Source organism: Taudactylus pleione, unplaced genomic scaffold, assembly GCF_031769625.1.
Source record: "Taudactylus pleione unplaced genomic scaffold, aTauple2 ptg000093l, whole genome shotgun sequence".
Lineage (NCBI taxonomy): Eukaryota > Metazoa > Chordata > Amphibia > Anura > Myobatrachidae > Taudactylus > Taudactylus pleione.
In genome coordinates, this window is record NW_028284495.1 from 3,783,437 (window position 1) to 3,811,005 (window position 27,569).

The 27,569-nt window shown below is 44.7% G+C and overlaps 1 protein-coding gene and 1 long non-coding RNA gene across 3 annotated transcripts in view; one reads left to right on the forward strand and one right to left on the reverse strand.

The window, feature by feature from the left end:
- Positions 1-15,400, forward strand: part of LYPLA1 (lysophospholipase 1) — a 52,709-nt gene extending 37,309 nt beyond the window's left edge. For both annotated transcript variants that reach the window (XM_088469538.1, XM_088469539.1), the window contains exons 7-9: positions 7,086-7,187; positions 12,055-12,231; positions 13,295-15,400. In XM_088469538.1, coding sequence (XP_088325664.1) covers positions 7,086-7,187; positions 12,055-12,231; positions 13,295-13,345 — 330 coding nt within the window. In that variant the 3' untranslated portion in view covers positions 13,346-15,400. The remainder of the gene's footprint in view (positions 1-7,085; positions 7,188-12,054; positions 12,232-13,294) is intronic.
- Positions 15,401-16,346: 946 nt separating this feature from the next.
- Positions 16,347-27,283, reverse strand: LOC148526799 (uncharacterized). Its single transcript, XR_015878211.1, has 3 exons — positions 27,197-27,283; positions 17,826-17,972; positions 16,347-17,340 (listed from the first exon to the last, which is right to left on the reverse strand). It is a non-coding gene; the product is annotated as an uncharacterized LOC148526799 (long non-coding RNA).
- Between the last annotated feature and the right edge of the window lie 286 nt (positions 27,284-27,569).

The following is a 27,569-nucleotide window of genomic DNA, read 5'->3' on the forward strand; positions in this document are numbered from 1 at the left end:
GTCGTCTCCAGACTGCTCGTAGTACTCTCCAGGCTACCACCATCTCTGTGTCCTCCTGGCACGGTTCTGTGCATCGGGTCTGATCCCACACTCGCCGGGTATGTGACGTCACGCTTCCACGTGGGGCTGGCAATGAACCGCTGATGTCCGGACACGTGACTGAGCACGTTGCTGAGCGTCACTAGGCCGGAGAAGCCCAAGGTCCAGAGGATCAAACTGATGAGGTGGGAGAGTGCGAGCAGGTCTTCCTTCCAACACGTCACTGGTGTATATGGTAAAGGGGTGTGTCTTGACGCGTTTCTCAGACATATACGACATGCTGTTTCCTCTGAAGTAACACTCCCTATTTTGGACCATCCATTTATACTTAATCAACTCCCAATTGATTTCACTCTTTAGATATGTTTCAATTAGGGTTACTATTAACTCCTTATTATTGCTTATATATGTGATGGTCATTATAACATTTCAATCTTCTAATTTATACACGAGGTAAGTAAAATCACCATAGCAGAACATATTTATATAGACAAATAAATAACCAACATTAGTCGATATTCAAATCACATGTTAAATAGATTTGTTAGAGTCCGACCGCTCATCAACCTCATAATTTCCACAAAACTAAAGAGAGAGGACTCATTTATTAACATACTCAACGCTTACCCTTTAAAATACCTAAATATATATACCACCCCAATATACATATGAATATAATCCATTTAAAAATGCAAAGAAAATATAATAAGAATAAAAAAGGGAAAAAAAGAAAAGAAAATGAGAATAAAAATAAGGATAATAATAATAATAGAAATAAAAATAGAATCAATAGATTCTCTGCATATCTATATAACCAGTTCTAGCCTAGCTGGTACCATCTAATGTATCAGCACAGCAGAACAGAAAAATAAGATGAGAGAAACACAACATACCCCATGACACTGATACCTTAATAGTGTTATGCAATTATATTTTCACTGGTGCTGCTGTTTATTTACATTAACTGTGTACTCACAGTGTGCTTATTTTTAGAGTTTTTGTTGTCAATTTTATCATATTTTATGCTATTAAATACTGTTTCATGCTCTCTGTGGTCAGCGCTGTTCATCTGTTGTATCTATATTAATCATTGCATGCCCGGCTGTCCGTCCATTACCCCCAGGAATGGAGGTCACTGGCGCCGCAGGGAGGCTCTAAGCCGGACGCCCGGCTCCTTCCATGCAGCGCCACGTTAGCCGGAGGCTGGAGCAGCCGGGCGGACAGGATGGCGGCGGATGCAGGAGCGGGGATTAAGGTGTTTTTTTTTTTTTTTTTCTTTGAACAAGCGGCAGGGGTGTATCTAGGGGTCCGAGCGCCCCAGGCAAAGTAAGGGACCGGCGCCCCCCTCCCTCTCCTTCTTATAGGAATAATTATACCTTAGAATTAGAACTTAAATATTTGCAAATAAAAACAAAAGTAATCAGTTTTTAATTATCTAAAACTCTTTACGAAGCTATCTGGGGCTGCTGTGAAGAACAGGCACACAGGAAACGAACTACAGCACAAACTTCTTACCCCGTTACCTTCCTGCTTATCCCCCTTATTACACTATATGGCCAAAGTAATCAGGGGCTACCAACTCCACTTACTTGGGTTACAGATTGCTGGCAGGTCTCTGGTGGGCTGGAAGACTGCTGGTCCCTGTCACTGGTAAGCAGGTTGCTGGTCTCCCTGGCTGGTGCTGGTTGTTGGTGTCCCTAGCTGGCAGGGTGCTGGTGTCCCTAGCTGGCAGGGTGCTGGTGTCCCTGGATGGTAGGGTGCTTATTTAATCAGATGCAGACTCAACAAAGGGAAGTAGAATCCATGTACTTCCCTTCTTGTGTACACACAGCACAAGTCCACTCACTAGTCACCTAACCCTATACAGGCAGCCATTTGTAAAGTAGCCTGTCATTTACATTTTGTCCCACCCCCACCCAACCTACTTCCTGGACCTCATCCAATCAGCGTGGGGTATGGGGGACAGGTCACAGAGAGGACGGAGACCCTGACAACTTCAAGTACAGTACTGTAATTTATGTTTTTAACACTTTGCTGCATGCCACTGGGATCCATTGTGGGAGGAGGATTTGCTGTGTGATTTAGAAGCTGCTGCCTGTGACTGGCTGAGAGAGCAGACGCTGCCAGGTTCTTGCCTGTCTGCTCTAAATCAGTGAGCTCCGCGGCGGCAGCAGCAGCAGTACACACAATACACAGAGCAGTCAGAGAGAGGAGGGAGGAGGGGCTCAGGCTGCTCAGCTCCAGGACAGCGCGTCCTGTCACGACGCTGCAGATACATTGTTTCACAGTTCACTGACATGATAAATGAACTAACCAGCCGACGGCTGTGTGTGTGATACCGCTAGATGGCGCACCCCCCTTGGCTGGCGCCCCTGGCAAGTGCCATCCCAGCCAATACGTAGATACGCCCCTGACAAGCGGTACTACAGGGGCACGATATGGGGGCACTACTAAAGGGGCATTATATGGGGGCACTGCTACAGGGGCATTATATGGGGCACTGCTACAGGGGTATTATATGGGGGCTCTACTACAGGGGCTCTGCTACAGGCGCATTATATGGGGGCAGTGCTACAGGGGCATTATATGGGGGCTCTACTACAGGGGCATTATATGGGGGCACTACTATGATTTCCTTCCTTTCAAAACAAGGGGGTAACGTCGGCGTATCTAAATATATTTTGGGGTAAAGGGTAAAAAAGTTCCCTGACCCCTGTCTTAACACAACACTGCTCTCGAGGATATGTGGGTGGCATCCCTTGCTCAACAGTCTGTGGGACCAGGAGCAAAGCAGAGGCTACAGGGCAGTTTCCTCTGTGACTGGGGATCGGTGTGCTCTGGACAGGTAGTCTGCAGTCCAGGTGTGTATGACTACAGGGACCTATCACCTACGCGTTTTGAAGCCCACGTGGCATCTTTGTCAAGGTGCAGTGTTAATGGTCCGGTTCCTTTATAGCACTCTTAATTAGTAGCATACAGACCACCCATAGTGTTTTTATAATGCCCACTGTGAAGCTGATTAAATAGAATTATTTTATGTTTAATAGGATTATAAATACACTGTGAGAAATAGTGTATTTTAATATGGAACAGGAGGAAGCAATTTCAATATAAAATATTAAACATAATGAAAATATATATAAAAACATGACATGGATTAATTAACTGCTTCGTATTCCTATTTCATTAATTGTCCTTTCAAATGTAGTTCCCATTCATATACTAATGGTGTATAAAATGTGTGTGTGTGATCAGGCAGGTTTGGAAGAGCATGCCTGCTTCAGGGTCTTTGTAACACCATCAGAAATAAAATCATTGAGAAGATAAAACGTCACAGCAACATAGACCTACTATAAAGGCCGTTACGGGAGCGTGCATCGTCAGCGACATAGCGGGTACACACTGGCCAATGTGCTCGATATGTTGTCCGATCCGCCAGATCGGGCGGCATCTCGTCTAATGTGTACCCGGCAAAACTTTAATGCAGGGTACCGCGGATCAGAACGATCTATCGTACACCTTGTATAGTGTGTATGTCCAATCTACCGTAAACTACAGTTTTTCATCGCATTGTCCCATCTGCTGCAGTATGTAACACATCGCGCCGTCGTACAGCAGATTGTACAGTGTGTGTGGTAGGCACGATGTATCTTTACATCATATTGCACCGTCGCTGGGTCACACATCATATAGTGTGTACCCAGCTTTAGACATAACAAATGTTTAATTGTCTAGTGGACGTCTAGACTGTCTTTATAGTATTTTTAAGATTATCATCACATAGATGGAAATGCATTTACAGATACTCTTTCCTGCAGTAATACAATTCGATCGTTATCCTTTCTTAGTAAATCTTGATAAATTAAATTCCATTTCCTATACTAATGGTGTAAATAGATGTAATATGATATAGATATATATATATATATGAGATCACTTTTCCAAGATCTCAAAATACATACAATACTCTTTGAATGTAATTATCAGAACTATTAATAATGGAATAGCAAAATAATATCAAATATACAAATGTGGAGGGAAGAGAAGGGGTTAAAACACAGTACCCCGTATTGTAAATTACTATGGACATCACAGATGGTCATGAGTTCAATGGATTTTTTTCTGGGTGCTCTGGTTGCCTCCCACACTACAAAAACATACCGGAAGGTTAATTGACTTGTAACAGGAAATTAACCCTAGTGTCCATGAGATAGGAAATATAGATTATAAACTTCTGTGGAATATGTGTGTGTTGTATAAATAACTTAATAAATGGTTGTGAGAAGTTCTCTCATATTTTTATGATTTGTATTCGGCCACAGAATTCCTTGGTATTAAGTAACTAATATTGAATATACAAAAAATAACTAGATATTTAAGTATACTCTAAAGTCCAAAAATGTAAATAATAAACATACATGGTTTTAGTAATATTAATAGCCAGTGCACATCACATGCATTTAAAACCATAAAATAACATATATGTGCTATCCCAATAATCAGTAAGGGGCGAAAGTGACATAAAACAAAACATTATTGTGGCATCAGACCATCATTTAATAGAAATAGGGACAAATATGGGATGTTATAGCCTTCAGCCAGAAATGGAAAATATATACTTCCAAAAGGGGGAAAAAAAGCAGACTTTATAATTATAAATCTAGCTGATGGCGAAAACAGACTCCACAATCACTACTTAAACAATTGAGTGGTAGGACAAGTGTGACCCATTTTTTGGCATGTACAGGTTATATGACTCACACCGCCAGAGCTCTAGATTCATTTATCTGGTCAGGCGCGATGGTCTCCACATCCTGCAACTCCCCATGGTCCAGTGATTGGTTATGACTGCCTGTGTCAGCTTCCTCGATGGAGTGGGTGGGCGTCCGAGTCTGATCTACTCCTTACCATAGATACCAAACCATGCCTCCTATATAAACTCCTCTATTCAACCTTTTATTTGGCGTTGCAAATCTCCTGGACGCTCCTCTGATACTTCCTCCTACAGATCTGGTTCTGACCCACGACTTCTCTAGCTATTCTCTGTACTGGGTTCTGGTAACCAGCCTGTCACACTAGGTACCCACTCAGAGGGCCAATACCTGTGTGTATGGTGCAGCAAATCCCCTTGCTTGGGGGTCCCTGGTGAAGACCATCGGCAAATTAGACTCTGTGCCTCTGTCCTGGTTAGTGCCTTAGTTTGCAGTGAACATCCCTTATTAATCCATGAGATGTGTCTGTACACTCTGGCCCGCAAAATGGATTCACCTGGTGAATAATCACCCATGGATTTGCTTCAGCAACTCATTAATAGGGAAGATACTAGTGCAACGGATGGACACCATGCAGTCCCGTTCGCTCCTCCAGTATCTGATGCACAGGGCCGTAGAGAGCTGTGTCGGACCCGGGTAATTTTGTGAAGTGTGACCTAATGTAATGTCATGGCCACGCCTCCTTACTAGCCCCCCCCCCCTTAGAAATAACTGTGTGCTCCACAGGGGGAGCTGTGTGTCTCTAAGCTAGGGGCATGTCCAGGGAGGGGGCATGACACCCGCACAGCCAGTGGAGACTTTGGCAGCAGCCTCCCTGGTCTTTCCACAGCCCAGCACATAGTGACATGCTGGAATGGGGAGACACAGGCTGCTTCCGCTGACATGTAAGGGAGGGCAGGCGGGCGGCTGACCCGAGCCCATGCTGAGCCCTTCCATCAAGCCTGGGTAATTAGTACCCGCCCCTATCTCCCCACCCCTCAGTCCCCCTGCGCATCAGTCATTCTTGCAACTCCTGTTACTGCTTGCAGTTCCCCTTTGTATACCTAATCCCCTAAAGTATGATGGTGATCCTAAGGCCTGCAGGGGATTCCTTAATAAGTGCTCTATTCAATCTGGGATGTTCTTCTTAGGGTACATCATTTCTGGTTCTGGATCCTTGTGGATCCTGACAAATTGTCTGAAAGGTATGCAGTCGGGAAGCCGGCGGACCTAATCCCGACAGCCGGCTTCCCGACTGCTTAATCCCGGCGAGGGTTAAATGACAGGCGTCTAAATCTAGACGCCTGTCATTTTACCAATGCCGGGAGACCGGCACCCGGCATCCCGATCGAAGGGACGCCGAGCACGGACAGCCGCTGGGGGGGAGAGGGTTAGGTTTAGGGTTCCCGGGGGGACTTAGGGTCAGGCAAACCCCCAGGAGGTTAGATTTAGGCTAGGGGAAAGGGGGTTAGTGTTAGGCACCCCCCCGGGGGACTTAGGTTTAGGTGGCGGGGAAGGGAGGGGTTAGGTTTAGGCACTTAGAGGGTGGATTAGGGTTAGGCACTGGGGGGGGAAGGTCAGGGTTTGGCACCCCTAAGGGAGGGTTAGGGGGTAGAATTAGGTTAGACAATACTTACCTTGGACGATCAGGATTTCCTCCTCTGCCGGGATGCCGCAGTCGGGATTCCAACCGCCGGGCATGGGTCCGGCGGTAAATCATACCGGTTCCGTCTGAAATTACCCTTGCCATGTCCTTGTGGGCTAAAGATTATCCAATGTTACCTGGGTTCTTTATGAAAAACGATTCCACCATGGTTGCTCCAAGCACAGCTCTTACTAGGAGTCTAAAGAGACCAAAATGTGCCCCAGGAAGCTGAATCCGACTTTTCATGACGGCTTCTATCTTGAAACAACCAGATATTTTCCCTTCTACCTAGCAGTTGTTGTCTCTACTATGGGGGTTGAAGCTGTCTTTTCCTAAAACGACACCAAGCCTAGTTGGCAGTAAACATCCTTTATTAAGCCTTGAGATTGTATCAATATACAGCTTTGAGAGATATGTACAAAATATAATAAATATACTAAAACATAGGTAAAGAGAGTAGAACCAAATTATCTTATCTTATTACAATTATTCCACAAGAGCCGTGAACCGGAAATTACAATTAAAAAATTCAGAAGGATAAGGATCATATTTGTATTTTTGTCTTGTCTGCTACTGGCTTTCAAGGATAACTTTTTTCTTGTTTATTGTATTTTTCTTGTTTATAATAAAAGCTGCTTTTGTTCTAATAGGGAGGAGCCCTGTCACTGTACACTGCTCTAACAACAAGTCAGAAATTAGCTGGTATTCTTGCTCTGAGCTGTTGGCTTCCACTAAGATCCTCCTTTCCCCAGGTAATCTACAGCTGGATCCTGTGTTTGTATATGGCCCAAATGTGGCAAAGATTTGATTAACGGCGACTTTTTGGACAAAGTAGCCCCTCGATTTAAAGAGTCAATTTATTTGGTCCATTTTGCCCAGAAAAATATTGCCATTTTTAATCTAGCGGCTACAATGCCAAAATCTTGCTGTTATCTGCATCTCTCGAGCTATTAAATTTTGTCCTAGGTGTGTACAATATACAGCTGTATAGCTGTATTAAGCTATAGCTGGAATAAGATATATATATATATATATATATATATATATATATATATATATATATTTGGATACAGTAGGTGCATAAATATTGGGACATTGACAGAATTTTCATATTTTGGCCTCTATTCACCACCACAATGGCTTTGAAATGAAACAAACAAGATGTGCTTTAACTGCAGACTTTCAGATTTAATTTGAGGGTAATTACATCCAAATCAGGTGAACGGTGTAGGAATTACAACGGTTTCTATATGTGCCTCCCACTTTTTAAGGGGCCAAAAATAATGGGACAAACTAAACTTTTTAATACTTTGTTGCAAATCCTTTGCAGGCAATTACAGCCTGAAGTCTGGAACGCATAGACATCACCAGATGCTTGGTTTCATCCCTGGTGATGCTCTGCCAGGCCTCTACTGCAAATGTCTTCAGTTCCTGCTTGTTCTTGGGGCATTTTCCCTTCAGTTTTGTGTTCATCAAGTGAAATGAATGCTCAATCGGATTCAGGTCAGGGGATTGACTTGGCCATTGCATAACATTCCACTTTTTAGCCTTAAAAAAACTCTTTGGTTGCTTTTGCAGTATGCTTCGGGTCATTGTCCATCTGCACTGTGAAGCGCCGTCCAATGAGTTCTGAAGCATTTGACTGAATATGAGCATATAATATTGCCCGAAACACTTCAGAATTCATTCTGCTGCTTTTGTCAGCAGTAAATACAAGGGAGCCAGTTCCATTGTCAGCCATACATGCCCACGCCATGACACTACCATCACTGATGAGGTGGTATGTTTTGGATCATGAGCAGTTCCTTTCCTTCTCCATACCCTTCTGTTCCCATCACTCTGGTACAAGTTGATCTTTGTCTCATCTGTCCATAGGATGTTGTTCCAGAACTGTAATGGCTTTTTTAGATGTTGTTTGGCAAACTCTATTCTGGTCTTCCTGTTTTTGTAGCTAACCAATGGTTTACATCTTGTGGTGAACCCTCTATATTCACTCTTGTGAAGTCTTCTCTTGATTGTTGACTTTGACACATATACACCTACCTCCTGGAGAGTGTTCTTGATTTGGCCAACTGTTGTGACGGGGTTTTTCTTCACCAGGTAAATAATTATTCTGTCATCCACCACAGTTGTTTTCCGTGGTCTTCCGGGTCTTTTGGTGTTGAGCTCTCCAGTGCGTTCTTTCTTTTTAAGAATGTTCCAAACAGTTGATTTGGCCACACCTAATGTTTTTGCTATCTCTCTGATGGGTTTGTTTTGATTTTTCAGCCTAATGATGGCTTGCTTCACTGATAGTGACTGCTCTTTGGATCTCATATTGAGAGTCGGCAGCAACTGATTCCAAATGCAAATGTCACACCTAGAATCAACTCCAGACCTATTACCTGCTTAATTGATAATGAAATAACGAGGGAATAGCCCACACCTGTCCATGAAATAGCTTTTGAGTTGATAGTCCCATTACTTTTGGCCCCTTAAAAAGTGGGAGGCACATACAGAAACCGTTGTAATTCCTACACCGTTCACCTGATTTGGATGTAATTACCCTCAAATTAAATCTGAAAATCTGCAGTTAAAGCACATCTTGTTTGTTTCATTTCGAAGCCATTGTGGTGGTGAATAGAGGCCAAAATATGAAAATTCTGTCAATGTCCCAATATTTATGCACCTGACTGTATGTCTACATAATATGAGACAGATGTTTAAACGTGTGTGTGTGTGTAGAGAGAGGGCTGCTCAGTAGGCACTTTATTAATTAATGCAAATAACTAATCAGCCATTCATGTGGCAGCAATTCTCTGTATAAAAGGATGCAGACATAGTCAAGAAATTCTGTTGTTGTTCAGACCAAACACTAGAATGAGGAAGATACAGTATGTGATCTAAGTTACTTTGATCGTGGAATGATTGATGGTGCTAGTTAAGAGCAGGAAACTGTGGGTACAGGCTCAAGAACACTGGACAGCTGGAAATTGGAAAGAAATCACCATCTAAAATCTTGATTTTAGATATGCAGATGGTAGTGTCAGAATTTTGGTGTAAACATGAACCTATGGATTGATACTGCACTGTTTCAGTGGTTTATGGTAGTGATGTAATGTTTCTTGGCACTAATTAGGCCTCTTTAATACCAATTATGCTTTGTTTAAATGCCACAGCCTACATGAGTATTGTTGCTGACCATGTGAATTTATGGCCATAGCCTACCCATCTTTGAATGGCTACTTCCAGCAGGATAACCGTCATGTTCTAAGGTAGTTCCACATAGATGAAAATAAGTTCAGTGGCCTCCAGGGTCACCAATGGTAGTAAAAAAAAAATTGTAACATGGATCTGAATCCTTAATTAATGTTTTCAACACCACAAAGGCTATCTTATTTATCTATCTATCTATCTATCTATCTATCTTTAAAATAAATTAACTGTGGATGCACAAGAAAAAAATAGTCCTTTAATGCAAGGCTCACCATATAATCAAATGTGTTTACTTTTCACTCAAGTATTGTTTATGGAATTCACACCATGCATAGTCCTAATAAGATATGTTGTGTAAGCTTCACTCTGCTTGTTCATGTTAGTCTTTATTGATCTCTGTATTTTAGAATTCTATTTTCTACTTTGCATATAAGTTTGTATGAGTGGTGTAATGGTTTGTGAAATGTGGGCTTTTGTATTGCTATGCTGATTTATGGATCTCAATTGGGATCACCAGTAACCATTTTAGTATGCACAGCTGCTGATAGTTTTTGAGTTACGTAGAGGACTAAAATATCTATTGTGGTTATGGTGGTGGGTCTTCAGTACTTATTCTTTGGTGGTGCTTTTAAAAATAGGTCTAGGACAATTCTTTGATGAATAGAATTATACTTTAAGTATACTGATGAGTGCTTTCTATCAAACTTAATTTGGATAGGTTCTTTGGGTTACAGTTTGTTAGTGAATGCACCCCAGAAAGAACATACACAATGTGGTCTATTCACTAAAGGCACACATCCACTTAAAGACCTGAAAACGACTGCACGATTACGACATTGTAATCGTGAAGTTGTTTGTCAGTCTGTGATGTGCCTACACTGAACGAGCAGTCGTTCAGTGTAGAAACATCAGTCATCTGCAAACATGCTCAACCTGACGTTATCGTCAGGTTGTACAACATATTTGCACGATGGTAGATGTCTAATCGACCAGCAGAAGCGGGCATCGCTGGTCGTTTTAGACATTTTTCTTAACGATGTGCAAACTATTTTCAAACTATTATTGAACGATACCAATATCGTTATTGTTCAATCGCTCAATTTAATCGTCTAGTGGATGTGTGCCTTAAGCCTTGGAGACAGATAAAATGGAGAAATAAGTCCCAGCCAATCAGCTCCTCACTGTCAGTTTTCAAATGGCTGGGACATATCTTTATTTTCTTATCTCCATTTTATCTCTCCAAGGCTTAGTGAATACACCCCAATATGTGAGTACAAACACATTTGGATATATTGATAGATAGATGGAGATAATGATCTATACACACATTTTATGAAAATTGCTAGGGAATACAATCTATAGTAAACATGTGGAAAATTACAATGTGTACCGTCCATACCAATTTTCTTACTATACCATGCAGTTAAAGGAATTAGGTTTTTACGTGTGTTCCTATTAGATCATCGATCCCTTTCACACCTCTCGCACAGTGATCTAACGGAAATAGTAGTGCTGCTACCAGGCTCAGAAACTGTTTAGACTTCGTTGGTTGGTTGCACAGAAATTAGTCTATGGGCTGTATTCAATTAGCGGCAAAAACTGCAGTTTTTTTCGCCATTGGCAAAAACGTCCGTTTTTGCTCGAAAAACAGGCTAAAACGGCAACAGGCGAAAAAAAAACTGGATGTATTTAACGTATTGGGTCTGATTTTTCGATGGGCGGTACGGACGCGTCAGGCATTTTAAATATCGCACGTGGTCGCAGCAGGCGTTTTTTTTTTATATTTTTTAAAATCGTGTTTTTACGACACTAAAATATACTTGCACTCATTTTAATGTACCCCCAATTTACGTAGAACAGTAATTTCCTGGAAAAAAATTGCTCTCTCTTTTTTTTCAAAAATGTTTTTTTTTCGCCCAAAATTTGAGCAGTCGTTTTTCGTCAAAGGACGCAACCTAAGAATTTTTTTCCCGGTAATATATCATTAGGGGGGTGTCCAAAGGATTCTGAATGAAATCCCCACATTTTTAACCAAAAATAGGGATTTTGCTCTTTTTTTTTTTTTTTTTTCACCTGGTCTTGGATGGAGAAAACTTTTCTCCAGTTTTTTTCTCGCCTGTTGCCGTTTTCACCTGTTTTTTGGCGAAAACATCGCCCTTTTTTGTTTTTTCGAAAATGCCTTTTTTGCCAATGGCGAAAAAAACGGCCATTTTCTACGCTAATTGAATACGGCCCTATATACTTTAACACTTGCTTAGATGCCAATATTAAAAATTGTTTTCCTATTGGGAATGAAAATAAATAAAACTGACGCATTTTAATTTCATGTACTTATATTGCCTATAAACATCCAATATCTATAAAGAAAAATCTGCTTATTAAGTTTAGGTTGGTTTTTCATGTATTTGTATACGTTTTACGCAGGCTGCTGTTAATAGTGCCAACAAAGATGTGTCGGTTTTCCAGTGCCATGGAGAAAGTGATACGCTAATCCCTTATCTGTATGGTTCTCTAACATCACAGAGGCTAAAGGCTATAATAAACCCAGCAAATGTCAGTTTCAAATCTTACCCAGGTTTGGCACACAGCTCATGCAACCAGGTGAGTTGTACAGTTTTCATGATCCATGAAAGTTCTCTACAATACACTTGTCTAGCTGTGACTTCATCATGGGCGGATTGGGTACTTAAAGCGACCCTGGAAAATATTATGAAAATGGCTTGTGTAGGTGGGACCAAATTAACTGCATGCAGGATCAACACAAATATATTTTAGCCCTGCTCACATTTTCTTTAGCAGTAATGAATAAATAAATCACATTGCCTCTTTGGTACCCACAACTGAGAGCATCCTAGTTAAATACAACACAGAAAGCATCCTAGTGGCCACCATACAATACAGAGAGCATTCCACTGACATTCATACAATACAAGGAGCATCCCGGTGACTGCCTAACACACAATATGGGAGGGGCCATGCACTGTAACAGCAGGCTGCCCGACCCTTACAACTGGTGGGATGCAGCACTTTATCCAGGCTGCTGTGGACCTGCTACACCCCACCTGGTCTTAGGTGTATAGTAAATAAATAACTTTTAATTGAAAAATAAAATGTACGTGGGGAGGAACCAAAGCAAAATGACATCAGGCAGTCCTGTCTGGCTGATCAAGAAAAGTCCTGGTACAGGCTATGGCCAATCCACTCCTGGACCTTTGTTAATATGCTGACAGTCCATAGACTCACCTATTGAGGCTGGTCTCTAAAACTGTTTAGTTCAGATCACAAAGTATTCATCCTCCTCTACTTTATATGGAATCCCTCCACTGTTCATAGCATTCTCTCTCTATCTAAGTATGTTACATACTATTATTTAGCTCATCTGTATACAGATAAGTCTATGGAGTATATCAGCATGCTAATGAGGTCACCGACAAGCAGAACCTCAAAGAAGAGGATAGCAATGATTCTTGTAAAGTAAAATATGCACAAAATATAAACACAAGGTTACATGGTATAAAATAAACACATTCAAATATGTCTGGCCCAAACATTACACTAAATTTTATTTTTTGCATGACACATTTTGTTTCATTTACTAGTGTCTGTATTTCTTGTCATTTCTTGTGTATTTTTTGGTAATATATTTGTATATTGTTTTTCTTAGGAAATGACAGATATAAAGCAGTTTATCGAGAAGCAGCTACCTCCCAGCTAATTGACACTTGATTATTCCTTCTGGAAAAAGACACCAGCAACAGTCACTATGCTCCTTTTAAATTTCTTATGTAAGGAACCTTCTCAATTATTCAGAAACTGCAGTGACATAGGGGTAGGAATAATAAACTCAATCATTAAGGAGTTTGTTCTTTTGCTTTTGGTCTAATGTAGTGGATATTCAAGAGCATAGAACTTACAATTAATTATACATGTAGTGGACTGATTGCTATATTATTCATAGCATTGTAAGGGCTATTTAATTTGGTAGGGGTCTCTAATTCACAGTGGAGACCTTACCCATGCATAGCATTGAAAGGTGTTCTGTACAGTAAATGTAGTACATTTTATTGTACAGTTAGTAAGTTTCATAACTTTGTACAGTAAAGGTATGTGCAACTATTCACGATTTACGGAAGACGCCATATATTCTGTTTCTCACTTAAGTCATCATTCCCTGGCTTCCTTCAGCTGTCTCTTGGGAAAACAAATGGACCGATGGCAATATTAATATAGCCTATATATGCACATTATGTTAGTACAGTTCTGTTTAATCATCTTGTCCAAAAAGTAGACCTCAACTACTCATGTGTAGTGTTTTTGGTTTGTTTGTTTTTTTATTTAAGGCATCAGAATGGTTGAGATGTAGAAGGGCCACTAAGAGCTGAGTTCCCCATTACAGTTCTCTACCTGTGCTTTCCACTCTGTGCTACCCCTTGAATATGTTACAGCTGAGGTTTAAAGCCTGTGCTCTCTTATTACACAAATTATTGCTCTCTGTGCCCTGCTAATCCTACTGTCTCCAAAGTAAAGGTTAATATATCCATTCTTGTTCACAAAGCAAATTAGTTTGTGGAATGGTCTATACTATTTTCTACAGCGCTTACAGTCAGCAGGAAAACCGTGCTTAGCGTGCGTATTTCCATTTCCTGCTTAAGTAGATGTAATACAATTCTGAGGCTTAATAGGGTTTCATTAATCAACCATTGAAGCGGTAGTTAAGCCTTTAACTCTATGTTAGTAACTGGTATGGTTTGTTTGTCGGTCAGTCCCAGCCGCCATGGTGGATATCTTGAATATTGTAAATGTCACCACTGTGCACTTTGCTGGCTTGTAGTGCAAGCATGGTAACTGATAACCTCAGCTGACCTGAAAATAGAAATAATACAGGAGAAATAGAGAAAATAATGGACCATTGATTATTTGCTTTATTGTCAAACATTGACCTTTTTTTTGGTGTTGTTGGACTTAAAGTAAAATGTGTTTTCAGATACAGCTGTGAAAGTTCCGTATTTGTTTCATCCCTAATAATGTAAGTAGTTTAGTATTTCTTTGCCATCACTCCTGTTTGCTATCCTTCCGTTAAGTAAAATACCATTTTGGATCTTGATTTAGGGCTATGAATGCAAAATTAACCTCTACGCAATTGACTGCTTTTTGTACTTCTCTGTTTATTACTTTACTCTTTTCTCTCTCTCTTTCTGAATGTAAACCACATACTCATGATTTACATATTGAAGGGGGCAGGCCAGACTATATGCAAGGTTTTGGGTTTTTTTTCAGAGGGACTGCAACCACATGCATTTCATTTGTTGTAAACTGCATTAGATATTGTCAATATTTAAAGACTAGAATTTTTCTGATTAAGCCATATGTTTTTAACTCTAATATTATGTTTCAAGTATAGTATCCAGATTATTTCTTATTTTATGTGTTGTATTATTTTAAGTGTGAGAGAAGACTGTTTATATTCTCTATAAAAATGCCATTTAGTTATATTTATGGTAGAAATGAACTTTATTTGTATGAGCATTTTTTTTTCCTAACGGACGATGGGATATTTTATGGTAAAATACATTTGTTACAATGGTGAGAGACTGAACCTGTATTAGAATGGATGGATGCTACTTTATTACTAGCCAATTATGATATGTTAATAATCTATGCTTACAATAGCAATCCTGTTTTCTAAGAAAAAAATGTGAAGTGGCTTCTACTCTAAGGCCTTTTTATGATCTGCTTAATTGTCAGAGAATAAAAACAACCCTTAAAAGCACCCTTTTCATGTCTTCATTTGTAATATATTTACAATGTAATGCTACTTAATTTTCAGTCATTAAAACAAAGCGAGGTAAGAATCACTTCATGAAAAAGTTATTCATTGGAACCATTTGCAATATCATTTAACTGGGCCATCCTGACAACCGGAACTACACTATTCAACCACCAAATCTCTGAGCACTCCACCCCACCAAGAAAATACACCAACACATTGGGCTAATTAATGAAAACGCAGCACAGGTAATTGGGGAAAAGGAAGTGCTGCAACCCAGAAAGGGGTCTATTTTAAAGGAATGTTAAATCTACTTTCTTTTAATTTATTTACAGCTTGATAAATATTGAAATCAAGTACCAAACTTGAAAGATAGTGAAACAGACAACAAAAAAAATAATGTAAACCAGACAATATTGTGATGTCACATTCAGGCCTCGTACCCAAGCTACAGTAAGCAGTTTGGTGGCTCTCTATTTCCAGAAAACATCTTGGTCTATCCACATGCACTTACCATAGATAAAAAAAAAAAAAAAATAGAAAAAGTCTACAGTGAGAACCAAACACTAGTAATAAATTCCCGGCAAATGTAATTGCATCTGACACTGCATTTAAAAAAAAAAACCTCTGCAGCAAAGAAATGGCTATTATACGAAAATAAGCGATAACTAACTAATATGGTATCTCCCTTGCAGACTTGTTAAGTTTGTTATATATTAGAAATTATATTAGTTATATATTCAAACTATATTAGTTTGTTGGCACTGTCCTAACAACTCCTATAATTATCAATCAAATTTATTGTCACTTCCACATTACAAAAATATATCAGCAAAATTACAATGCAAAAACTCTCAGCTCAATAAAATAAAATATATAGTTCAGATTTTAGACTAACAATCGCAGTTAGGAGGAAGATAACGCTTCCTAGCTAGTATGGCACCCGATGCACCTAAAACTCTTTCCAGAGGGGCAATAAAAAGAACCGAGAATGACACGGGTGCCTAGGATCAGCAATGATCTTGTTTGATTTTAATGAACACCTTTTAGCAAAAAATTCTTCCAGTCTAGGCAAGGACTGGTCAATGGTTCTTTTAGTAGCTTTAACTACCCTAGCAAATGATCCACGATCCTAACATTTGGAATTCCCATACCATACAGTAATGGAGTAGAAGACTTTCAAATACACAACAGTAAAAGTGTACAATAAACAGCCTTGGTAATCTTTTCAACTTTAGTCTGTCATTCACAATTAACACAGATGGACAGTAACCCTATACATGTAACTGGTCTTACCTGAAACACACAAGGTTTTTATGTGCATATGCGAAGCTCATGGCATTGGTCAAAATATTGGCAACACAGAGCATTGATTCACTGTATTTCATTGGTTATTTATTTTACGTTGTTGGCATCGCTTAGTCAAATACAGACTGAGTGATTGAACAGTATGTTTTTGCTCCCAAGGTTAATCCCCTCCTTTACTATTTTCACCTGTCTTGTACACACTACCCAGTTTCAAAAATGTGAGAATGGAAGGAAAATGTCTGCCCTGTGTGTAATGCAGATGGTTTCTAAAAAGGGAGATGTGGATGTGATGATGTCATGAGCCGATGCACAGGATTATATGTGTGGACCCTTGTAGATTGTAAAAGGACCCATACGCCTAGCCACTATCATGGCAATTCTCCGCTCTACTGATAGTGGGGTCAGGGAATCGAGGATATTAACATGTCGAACAATGTCGATTCCCCGATCCTAACCTAAAGATGGTCAGAATCGGGAAGTTGGGGATTTTTTAACATGCAGAAGTTTCCTGATCCGCCAACAGATTGTCGATCATCAATGGTTGCCAAGCGGAGGGTTGGATCGGTAGATTTAGGAATCACGGCTGTAGATGTATGGTGGACTCCTGAAAACACACTCCGGCTGTCATTTACATGCTGAAAGCCAAAAACAAATTTGGAAATTAAACTGTGACCATTCTGCATTTCAGAACGGGGGTGGGTGTGGCTTTGCGGACCCCTATAACACTTACAATGGCTGCCTCCCCTGCCTCTATCCTGCCTTGCTAATGTTTTTATGCTTACAAGGTATAAAGGCTATATCTGTTTTATTTATCCTTTTGAAAATGTTTATACATTAATTGCAAGCATAGTACACATTCTTATTTTTGAGTCTACAGGTTCAATAAAATATGGATCTTTGTGTCATTTTGTAATTATATTATTTAGCATGCATTTCCAGGATAGCTCATTTAGGTAGTTCCCCGCTATGACCATCATATCCCTAAGTGTACAAAGCCTGCATGGACTACACACTGCCTCATTTACACCCTCCATGTCTACAGAAAAGAATAAATATAGAATATTTCCTGGCAAGCACGAAGCATTGAGAATAGTGTACACTTAAGTAATTTGTGACTCACCAGATGCTGTGGGATGACAAGTCCCATCGTGTCTCTGTCAGCCTGGGCATGCCAGGACAGAGAGCTCCACAACAGCTGTACAGCTACGGGTTATTTGTCCGCTTCTCTTCTACATCTCTGACATACAGTAACAGATTACATACGAGACTTGAAAAAAAATGCACATAAAATGTTATGTACTAGAAGAAAACAGAATGGAAATTAAACTTTAATTTATTTTAGAACATGTTGTTATAAATTGAATTACAGTAAAGAAATTTGAAAAAAAATAATCATCGACTATAACTGGAATAAAATCCACATAATAAAAAAAAAATGACAGAAAAGAAATATAATAAAGGGGACATGTTCTGAGCAAAAAATTAATAAACCGTTTTTCTTATCAAACTTCAGGACAGCCTAAAAATTAATGGGTTACATTTATTCCCAGAGGGTACCAGCAACACACTCAGCAATGTAAACAGGGGCAAGTGGTGGCACTGGGTAGCAAACCCAGGGCCTTGCTGAAATGGTTGGCATGTAACATCAGATTCCATGTCAAAGTCTGGGGATAGAGTGTACAGTGCCGTTATTCATCTGGGTACAGCATGGAAATATTTCAGCCACTGCTGTTTCTTTCATCCCTTCAGGATGATTTTAAGCATATCTGCTATTATGGAGTCCATCCCTGAAAAGCTGTTTTAGTGTTGCTTTCTACTTTGCGTTGGCGAGTCTGGGCAATGTTTTACAGTAGCAATCATTTAATAGGTGAAATGCTGAAACCAACCTGATGTTGCCTTTTTAAATGATTGCTACTTTAAAACATTGGCCAGACTAAACGGAATTAGCCGATGCCTGCAATTCAAAGGCGATTCCATATACCCCATAGTGTTTATAGGGCATGTAACAAACTGTTGTGATAGCGATTTTTGTTTGGCCTGTATTCCTCCAAATGAGCCTTTGTTCAACCTCCTGCTCAACTTAAATAGTTAATTTCGTGGATGATGAGATCGATCCAGAACAGTTTTGTCCGTAGAGGATTTACAGTACATGCCCTGGGGCTCAATCCAATAAGGTGCGAGTTGCTGTTTTCTCTGCAAAATCGGATTGCAAATTCATTTTGCAATCCAATTAGCAACATTGAACCAGTCAGAATAAACTCTTAATATTTTGCACCTCCCTGAGTGTGAGATGGTAAGGAAAATCTTTATTTCAAGGTTAAAATGTTGGGACATCGTGCAGAACCCCTTGGACATCCCCGCTAATGACTAATTAGGCAATTGGAAGTTTCCAGTTAGCTTCGTTTTTTTTCAGGTGCAACTCACATGGATCGCACTGATCTGTGCGTGCATCTCTGAATCATTTATTTTACACAGCTGCCTGCATCACGGATCTAACTGATCCGTGTATGCAGTCAGCTATCTTTAGATCTTGCACGATAGTTCCTAAGTAAAAATATGAGATATGGTAAGAACTTACCCTTGTTATCTCTATTTCTACGAAGTCCATAGGGTTCCACAGGATACCTTGGGGTATAGGTGTGACGTCAGTCGCAGGGCACCAAAGAGTTAAGCTTTCAGCCTCCCAGGATGCACTAGGTCCCCCTCCTATACCCCGCCCCCGGGCCAAGGCACCTCAGTTAGTTACCAAGCCATAGGCCGGAGGAGGAGAAGGAAGAGAGAGAACAAAGATCTGGACACATACAAGAATCACATTCTCACCAGAGGGAGACGGAAAACCGGTGACAAGAACAAAGCCCATCTGCAGCACAGGTGCGACAGGGCGGGAGTCCTGTGGAACCCTATGGACTTCGTAGAAATAGAGATAACAAGGGTAAGTTCTTACCATATCTCATATTTTCTACTTCAGGGTCCATAGGGTATCCACAGGATACCTTGGGGATGTCCCAAAGCAGTATCCTTTAAGGGTGGGGACGCTCCTGTGCAGAAAGGAGAATCCGCCGCCCGAAGGAAGCATCCTGAGAGGCGAAGGTGTCAAACCTGTAATACCTCACGAAGGTATGGACAGAAGACCACGTAGCAGCCTTGCAGATCTGAACTGCCGAGGCACCACGTCGAGCTGCCCACGAAGGACCCACAGACCTAGTGGAATGAGCCTTCAGAGAAGGAGGGACCGGTAGGCCTTCATGAAGATAAGCTTCAGAAATAGCCATACGGATCCAGGCTGCCAAAGTTTGCTTTGAAGCAGGCCAACCCTTTTTACGGAAGCCATAGAGGACAAACAAAGCGTCCGACTTCCTAAACGAAGAAGTGCGGTCAACATAAGTCCTTAAGGCCCGCACAACATCCAAAGAGGCCTCACCCACGGAAAGACCCGGTGAGTTAAAGGCCGGAACAACTATTTCCTCGTTAACATGAAACTGGGAAACAACTTTGGGAAGAAACTCGGGCCGAGTGCGGAGCACTGCCCTGTTCCCATAAAAAACCAAGAAAGGGGGTCTACAAGAAAGAGCCCCTAACTCAGAAACACGTCTGGCCGAAGCAATGGCCAGAAGGAAAACAGTCTTAGCTGTTAGCCATTTAAGATCCACTGAGCCCAGTGGTTCAAACGGCGGTCCTTGGAGAGCCCTCAGGACCACAGCCAAATCCCAAGGCGCCACAGGTGGAACAAAGGGCGGCTGAATGCGGAGAACACCCTGCATAAAGGTGCGCACATCCGGGATTGTAGCAATCCTACGGTGAAACCAGACAGATAGGGCCGAAACCTGTACCTTCAAAGAAGCAAGGCGAAGCCCATGATCTAGTCCCGCTTGCAGGAAGGCGAGAATCCGAGACAGACGAAACTCCCGCGGTGCATAACCTCTCGGTCGACACCACTGGAAGAACGTATGCCACACGCGATGGTATATCCTCGCGGAAGACGGTTTCCGAGCTCGTAACATGGTACGCACCACAGAGCTGGAAAACCCCCGGGACCTCAGCATGGCAGTCTCAACAGCCACGCCGTCAAAGACAGCCGAGTCAGGTCCGGGTGAAGGCAAGGACCCTGAGACAGAAGGTCCGGTCGTAGCGGCAACCGCAGAGGACTGTCCACGGACAGACCCTGAAGGTCTGAGAACCAGTGCCGTCTGGGCCACGCGGGAGCTATCAACAGGAGCGTCCCTCCTTCCTGTTTGAATTTCCGGATTACCCGTGGAAGAAGGGAGACCGGAGGGAACAGGTATGCGAACCGGAACGTCCACCGGACGGACAGAGCATCCACCAGAGACGCCCCTTCGTCTCTTGTGCGAGACCCGTACACCGGCAACTTGTTGTTGTGCCGGGACGCCATGAGGTCGATTTCTGGAAGACCCCACCTGTCCACCAGTAGTTGAAAAACGTCCGGGTGCAGGGACCATTCCCCCGGATGAACGTCCTGGCGACTTAGAAAGTCCGCCTCCCAATTTAGCACTCCCGGGATGAAGACCGCTGATATGGCCGGAAGATTGCACTCCGCCCAAACCAGGTTCCGAGAGACCTCTACGAGAGCCGCCCGACTGCGAGTTCCTCCTTGCCTGTTTATGTAGGCCACGGTGGTAGCGTTGTCCGACTGGACCTGCACCGGGCGACCCTGGAGAAACCGCTGTGCCTGCTGGAGAGCATTGAAGACCGCACGGAGTTCCAAGATATTTATTGGAAGCTCCGCTTCTGTCGGCGTCCACCTGCCCTGGAACAAGTGTGGACCCGAAACTGCTCCCCAGCCCCGAAGACTGGCGTCCGTTGTCAACAGGACCCAATTTGGAACCCAGAACGGACGTCCCTTGTTGAGGTGGGTCGTCTGTAACCACCACGCAAGGGACAGGCGAACCTCCTGGGTGAGCACAATCGTCTGGGACTTCAAAGACTGAGTCAGCCCGTTCCACTTGGACAGGATCAGGTGCTGCAGAGGTCTGGAGTGAAACTGGGCGTATTCCACCATGTCGAACACCGACACCATGGAGCCCAGTAACCTCATCGCCGAGTGTAAGGACACCCGGCGGCTGTGCAGGCAACTGCGCACCCTTGACTGTAAAGCAGAGATCTTGTCCTCCGTCACGAAGATCCTTTGCTGTCCCGAGTCCAATAAGGCTCCAAGATGCAGAATCCTCCGAGACGGGATTAGAGTGGACTTCTGCCAGTTGATTAGCCAGCCGTGCCGTTGCAGCAGTGCAATGGTCAGGTCCAAGTGGCGTAACAGGAGCTCTGGAGATCCTGCCACCAATAACAGGTCGTCCAAATACGGCAACATGCGGACTCCCTGCAGCCGCAGAGAAGCCGCCATGACCGCCATCACCTTGGTGAAAACACGTGGTGCTGTTGCCAGGCCAAAAGGTAACGCCCGAAACTGGAAGTGGTCGCTGCGGATTGCAAACCTGAGGAACTGTTGATGGCGCCAAAGAATAGGGACATGCAGGTAAGCGTCCTGTATGTCCAATGACACCAAGTAGTCCCCAGGTTCCAGCGCCAGAATGATGGACCGTAGGGTCTCCATCCGAAACTTCGGGACCCGCAAAGACTTGTTGAGTGCTTTGAGGTTGAGAATCGGACGATATGACCCATTGGGTTTCTGTACCAAAAATAGATTTGAATAGAAACCCTGGCCCCTCTGGGAGAATGGAACCGCCACTATAACTCCAGCCTGGAGCATAGTGTGCAATACCTTCCGCAGCTCCGTAGCCTTGTTCCGGTCTGATGGGAGACCCGTGGTGAAGAAGCGAGCCGGGGGTCTGTGCCGGAAGGAGAGGGCGTATCCGTGGGAAACCACCTCCAGAACCCAAGTGTCTGTCGTAGTGGTCGACCAACACTGGGCGAACTGTAGCAGGCGGCCTCCCACCCTGGGATCCCCCAAAGGGAGGCCCGGACCGTCAGGCCGCAGGCTTGTCATCTGGCTTGGGGGCCGGACGTCTGGTACTCCATGCCTGCTTCCGGGGCTTGACCGATTTCTTAGGGCCAGCCTGTCGAGGAAACGACTGTGGTTTGGGCCTGCCCTGGGCCCTAGATGACCGAAAGGACGATGGTCCCGAACCAGAAGGAGCAGCGGCCGACGGGAGACAAGCAGATTTGGCTGCCGCCAGCGTGGCCACAATCTTATCCAGATCCGGACCGAAGAGAACTTCTCCGGTAAACGGCAACGCTTCCAGACCTTTCTTGGAATCTGCGTCCGCCTTCCAGGATCGCAGCCACAAGGTGCGACGAGCAGCTACCGCTGCTGAAGAAATTCTAGACACCAGAGTACTAATGTCTAGAGCCGCCTCGTTGATGTAGGTGGCCGAATCACGGAGATTGCCAATCAACTCCGCCTGTTCGGCCGGACAGTCGGATTCAAAAGAAGCCTCTAATGAATCCGCCCAGCGCTCCATCGCTCTGGCAACCCAGCAAATGGCCATAGCCGGCCGTGCTGCCCCCCCTGCAAGGGAATAAGCGGACTTCAGGCAGATTTCTACCTTGCGGTCCGTAGCATCCTTAAGGGAGGACATGGATGGCATCGGCAATGTGGCACTACGGACAAGACGGGTCACGTGAGAATCCACCTGTGGAGGGGATTCCCACTTAGCAAAATAATTATCCGCGAACGGATAAGCCACCGCCAGGCGTCTCTGCGGCTGGTATCTTTTGCCAGGTTGTTTCCACGCCTCCTCTAAATGGTCCACCAACTGACCCGAAAGAGGAAAGACTGTGGCATCGCCCTTCACATCTTTGAAAAAGGCATACTTAGATTTAGCCGCTGGGGGAACTTCGTCCTCAATCACCAAGGCTGTGCGGACCGCCCGAATAAGTCCAGGAATATATACTTTGGACTTAGCATCAGCGTCCTTAGTATGGAGAGGTTCCTGATCGTAAGGATCAAGAATCTCCCCATCATCAGACGTCCCTTCGTCATCCTCATAAGGAGCGGACAGAGACGCCACCGGCCTTTTATGAGGCCGCATCACAGACTCCCCTTGCAACACATCCGACAAGTGCTGTACAGAACTCGTCAGGGAGTTAACCCACGCTGGCTCCTGAGAACCCGGGAGCGGGGAAATAGGGAGACTGTGGGGTACCACCAATTGTCGTGGGAACCCCTGCATGGGTGACGACACCACAGACTGCTGGGACAAACCCCTCGGAGTAAACGCGGGCTGCGGAGCTAACTGGCCCACTAAAGCTGTTAACGCCTGAGCGAAACAAGCCCAGGGCGGCTCCTGTACCGGTGCTGTAACCGTAATAGGCCGCGCCATGGACAAACACTGCCGGCAAAGGCCCTCCGCGCTACCCTCCCCCTCCGCTAACGGTACTTTGCACGTGGTACACTGTAGCCGGAGGGGAAAATCACTTTCAGACATGATGGCACCACGTATGTGACCTCTCTCACCAATTAAGTATTAAATAGGCGAGAGACCACCCTGCAGTACCGCACCGCAAGGGCTTTAGCAGAAGAACAGGGACAGTAATAAAGCTGACAGTTTAGAGAAGAAAAGTTACAGGCAGCAGCGCTAGCACAGTCACATACAATGCAGAGAACTAACAATTCCTGCACTAACAGCGCTGATCACTCAACTACACAGACACAGGGCCTGGTAGGACACAGCGCTGCATACACAGACCTGACCACAGCGGAGGAGAGGTATGCGGGGGGACCCAGACCACGATGCTTCCGTCCAGCGCTTCCAGCAGCGTTCACCATGCGTTCTGGAGAAGATGGCCGCCGAGGAGCAGAGAGGAGGCTGGCCTGGGGGAGGAGCGCTGCCACAGGACCAGTCGGCAGCATGCAGAGAGGGCTGTGTGCAGCGGGGGAGGCGCCGGCTGTGAGACAGGGAAGGCGCGCTCCCCTGGCATGCATTTAACCCCTGGGACGCCGCAGCGCTACCGCTCTGCTGCGGTCCGCTGTCCCAGGGGGTAGTGGAAGCGCAGGTTGGTCGCCTGGCTCCACGCTGCAGCCAGTCCCCAGGGAGCCCCCTGCCTGGGGACTTAGGACCATGTGATCAGCGGGGACCCACCGCGGGACCCCGCTGCTTACCTCTGTCCCCCTTGAATCCGGCCATGGTCCGGAGCATCTGGGGTCACCGCTAGCTGTGACCCCAGACGCCCACCAGCATCCCCGGATCAGTACCGGCGTTCTGGTACCGGCGGGGTGTAGGGAAGACAGCATGGACGTCAGGACTGACTGTCCATGCTGTTCATCCAGATGTGCAGCCACAGCTGCATGAAGAATAAGCTTCAGGGGCTCTTCTAGCCCCCACTCCAACAGGTGCACCCGACTCCGGCCGGGCACCAAACTAAACTGAGGTGCCTTGGCCCGGGGGCGGGGTATAGGAGGGGGACCTAGTGCATCCTGGGAGGCTGAAAGCTTAACTCTTTGGTGCCCTGCGACTGACGTCACACCTATACCCCAAGGTATCCTGTGGATACCCTATGGACCCTGAAGTAGAAAATGTGCTGTTTAAGCACCATATAATGTTCTGGAGTGCCAGGGAGCTTTCAAGGGAAATCGTTCACGATATCGCATAGTGAGCACATTGTTCCGTGTGTAGGGGCCTTAAGAAGCTGTTCAGGGCTGGGACTATCAGTGAAGTTGTGAAATTGTGAAGTTTCCACTTACAGCATCACAAATTTTTTTATGGATAAGAAAAGAATAACACACTGCCCTACCACTTACAGTGGAAAACGAAGTGTATTCATAAAAAATATTCTGACACTTAGTGTCACAATATTTTTTACGAATACACTGCGTTTTCCACTAACACTGTCACAATATTTTTTATGAATACTCTGCGTTTTCCACTTAGTGTGACCCCGGCAGTCAGCGTCAGGCATGACAGCAGCATGCAGAGGAGCCAACTTCCAGGCAGAAGAAGAAGAATGAAGATGGCCCTGGATGACTTTCCCTTTCTGGCCAGTGTTAATATAGGTAAGTGACAGTGTTGTCCAGGGGTTGGAGGGGGAGGCATAGTGTGGGTGAGATGAGTGAAGGAGAGGCATAGTGTGGGTGAGAGGAGGGAAGGGGGGCACAGTGTGGGTGAAAGGCGGGAAGGGGGAGGCAGTGTGTGGGTGAGAGGAGGGAAGGGGGAGGCAGTGTGGGTGAGAGGAGGGAAGTTGGAGGCAGTGTGTGGGTGAGGAGAGAAGGGGGAGGCAGTGTGTGGGTGGGAGGAGGGAAGGGGAGGCAGTGTGTGGGTGAGAGGAGGGAAGGGGAGGCATGGTGTGGATGAGATGAGGGAAGGGGGAGCACAGTGTGGGTGAGATGAGGGAAGGGGGAGCACAGTGTGGGTGACATGAGGGAAGGGAGAGCACAGTGGGTCTCATTGAGACCCGGTCGCAAGCGTCGATGCACTCGCAACTGGGTCGATGGTCCCCACAGAGCATGCGCACGACAGAGCCGGCTCCGTCGTGCGCATGCGCGAGATCCGGCTAGCGATGGGCGCTCCGTCGCTAGGGGTCTCGTATCAGACGGGGCGAGCTGTCGATGTTGAGTGACAGCTCGCCCCGTTTGCTGGGCGTGCCGGGGGCGTGCCCGGCCAAACGGAGGTGTTCCTGTCGGAACGCTTGCCGTTTGGAGGCGGCCCCAATGACATCATTGTTGATGTCAGTGGGGAACTTCCTGCTCAAACAGAGCAGGAAGTTCCCTGGGGCTTACGAGAGCCTAGACCCAACCTTAGCATCTGGTCGTAAGCCCCGAGGGTCGCGATGGTGATGACCATCATCCTGGTCGGTCACTAGAGCTGTGGTGGTAACCTACAGCCTAGTGATCGACCAGAAGGCGGCACTTTAAAAAGTAAGTGGCCGCCCTCATTCAGAGCGATCGCTTGCAGCAAGCGATCGCCTCTGAATGAGGTCCAGTGTGTGTGAGGTGAGGGAAGGGGGAGCACAGTGCGGGGTATGGGAAGGGGAAGCACAGTGTGGGTGAGATGAGGGAAGGAGGAGCACAGTGTGGGTAAGATGAGGGAAGGGGGAGCACCGTGCGGGATATGGGAAGGGGAAGCAGTGTGGGTGAGATGAGGGAAGGGGAGCACAGTGCGGGATATGGGAAGGGGAAGCACAGTGTGGGTGAGATGAGGGAAGGGGGAGCACAGTGCGGGATATGGGAAGGGGAAGCACAGTGTGGGTGAGATGAGGGAAGTGGGAGCACAGTGCGGGATATGGGAAGGGGAAGCACAGTGTGGGTGAGATGAGGGAAGGGAGAACACAGTGTGTGTGTCATGAGGGAAGGGGGAGCACAGTGCGGGATGTGGTGCACAGTGGGATACATATAGGGGGCACAATGCAGAACATATAGGGAGAGGTACATACAGACATATGACAGGGCAACAGAAGGAAAAACAAATGGGAAGAAAAATGTAAATATAAAATATTTTATGGCAAAATTATGTTAGTAAGAGCTTATAACGACTTTGTTACAACCCTGTCTAGTTGTCACCTTTTTGCCTTGGGACTTACCCCTGTCAGCTTCCCCATGGAGCTGTGTGTGTAATTTGCCTGGAGGATTTGCTCTGATTATTGCACCTGGCCTCTCCTCTGTCTGTGAGCACTGCTAGCCCTGATTGGAATCACAGGTGTGGTTCTGATTCTCAGAGCTGCAGAGATGAATACTCCCTCTGCATGTTGTGCCTTCCACCACTCAGAATTCTACTACCAGACCACCTGTCCGTATCCACCAATTGCTGCCAGACCCATGGTATATATATCCTCTCCAGATAGCATTCTGGGCCTGAACATCTCGTCTTCCCGTGGTGTATGGTTCATGCATTCAAGTCTGTCCCCGAAAACCTGCTACAGCAATCCCTGGCGCTATCCAGAAAACCTGTTTCAG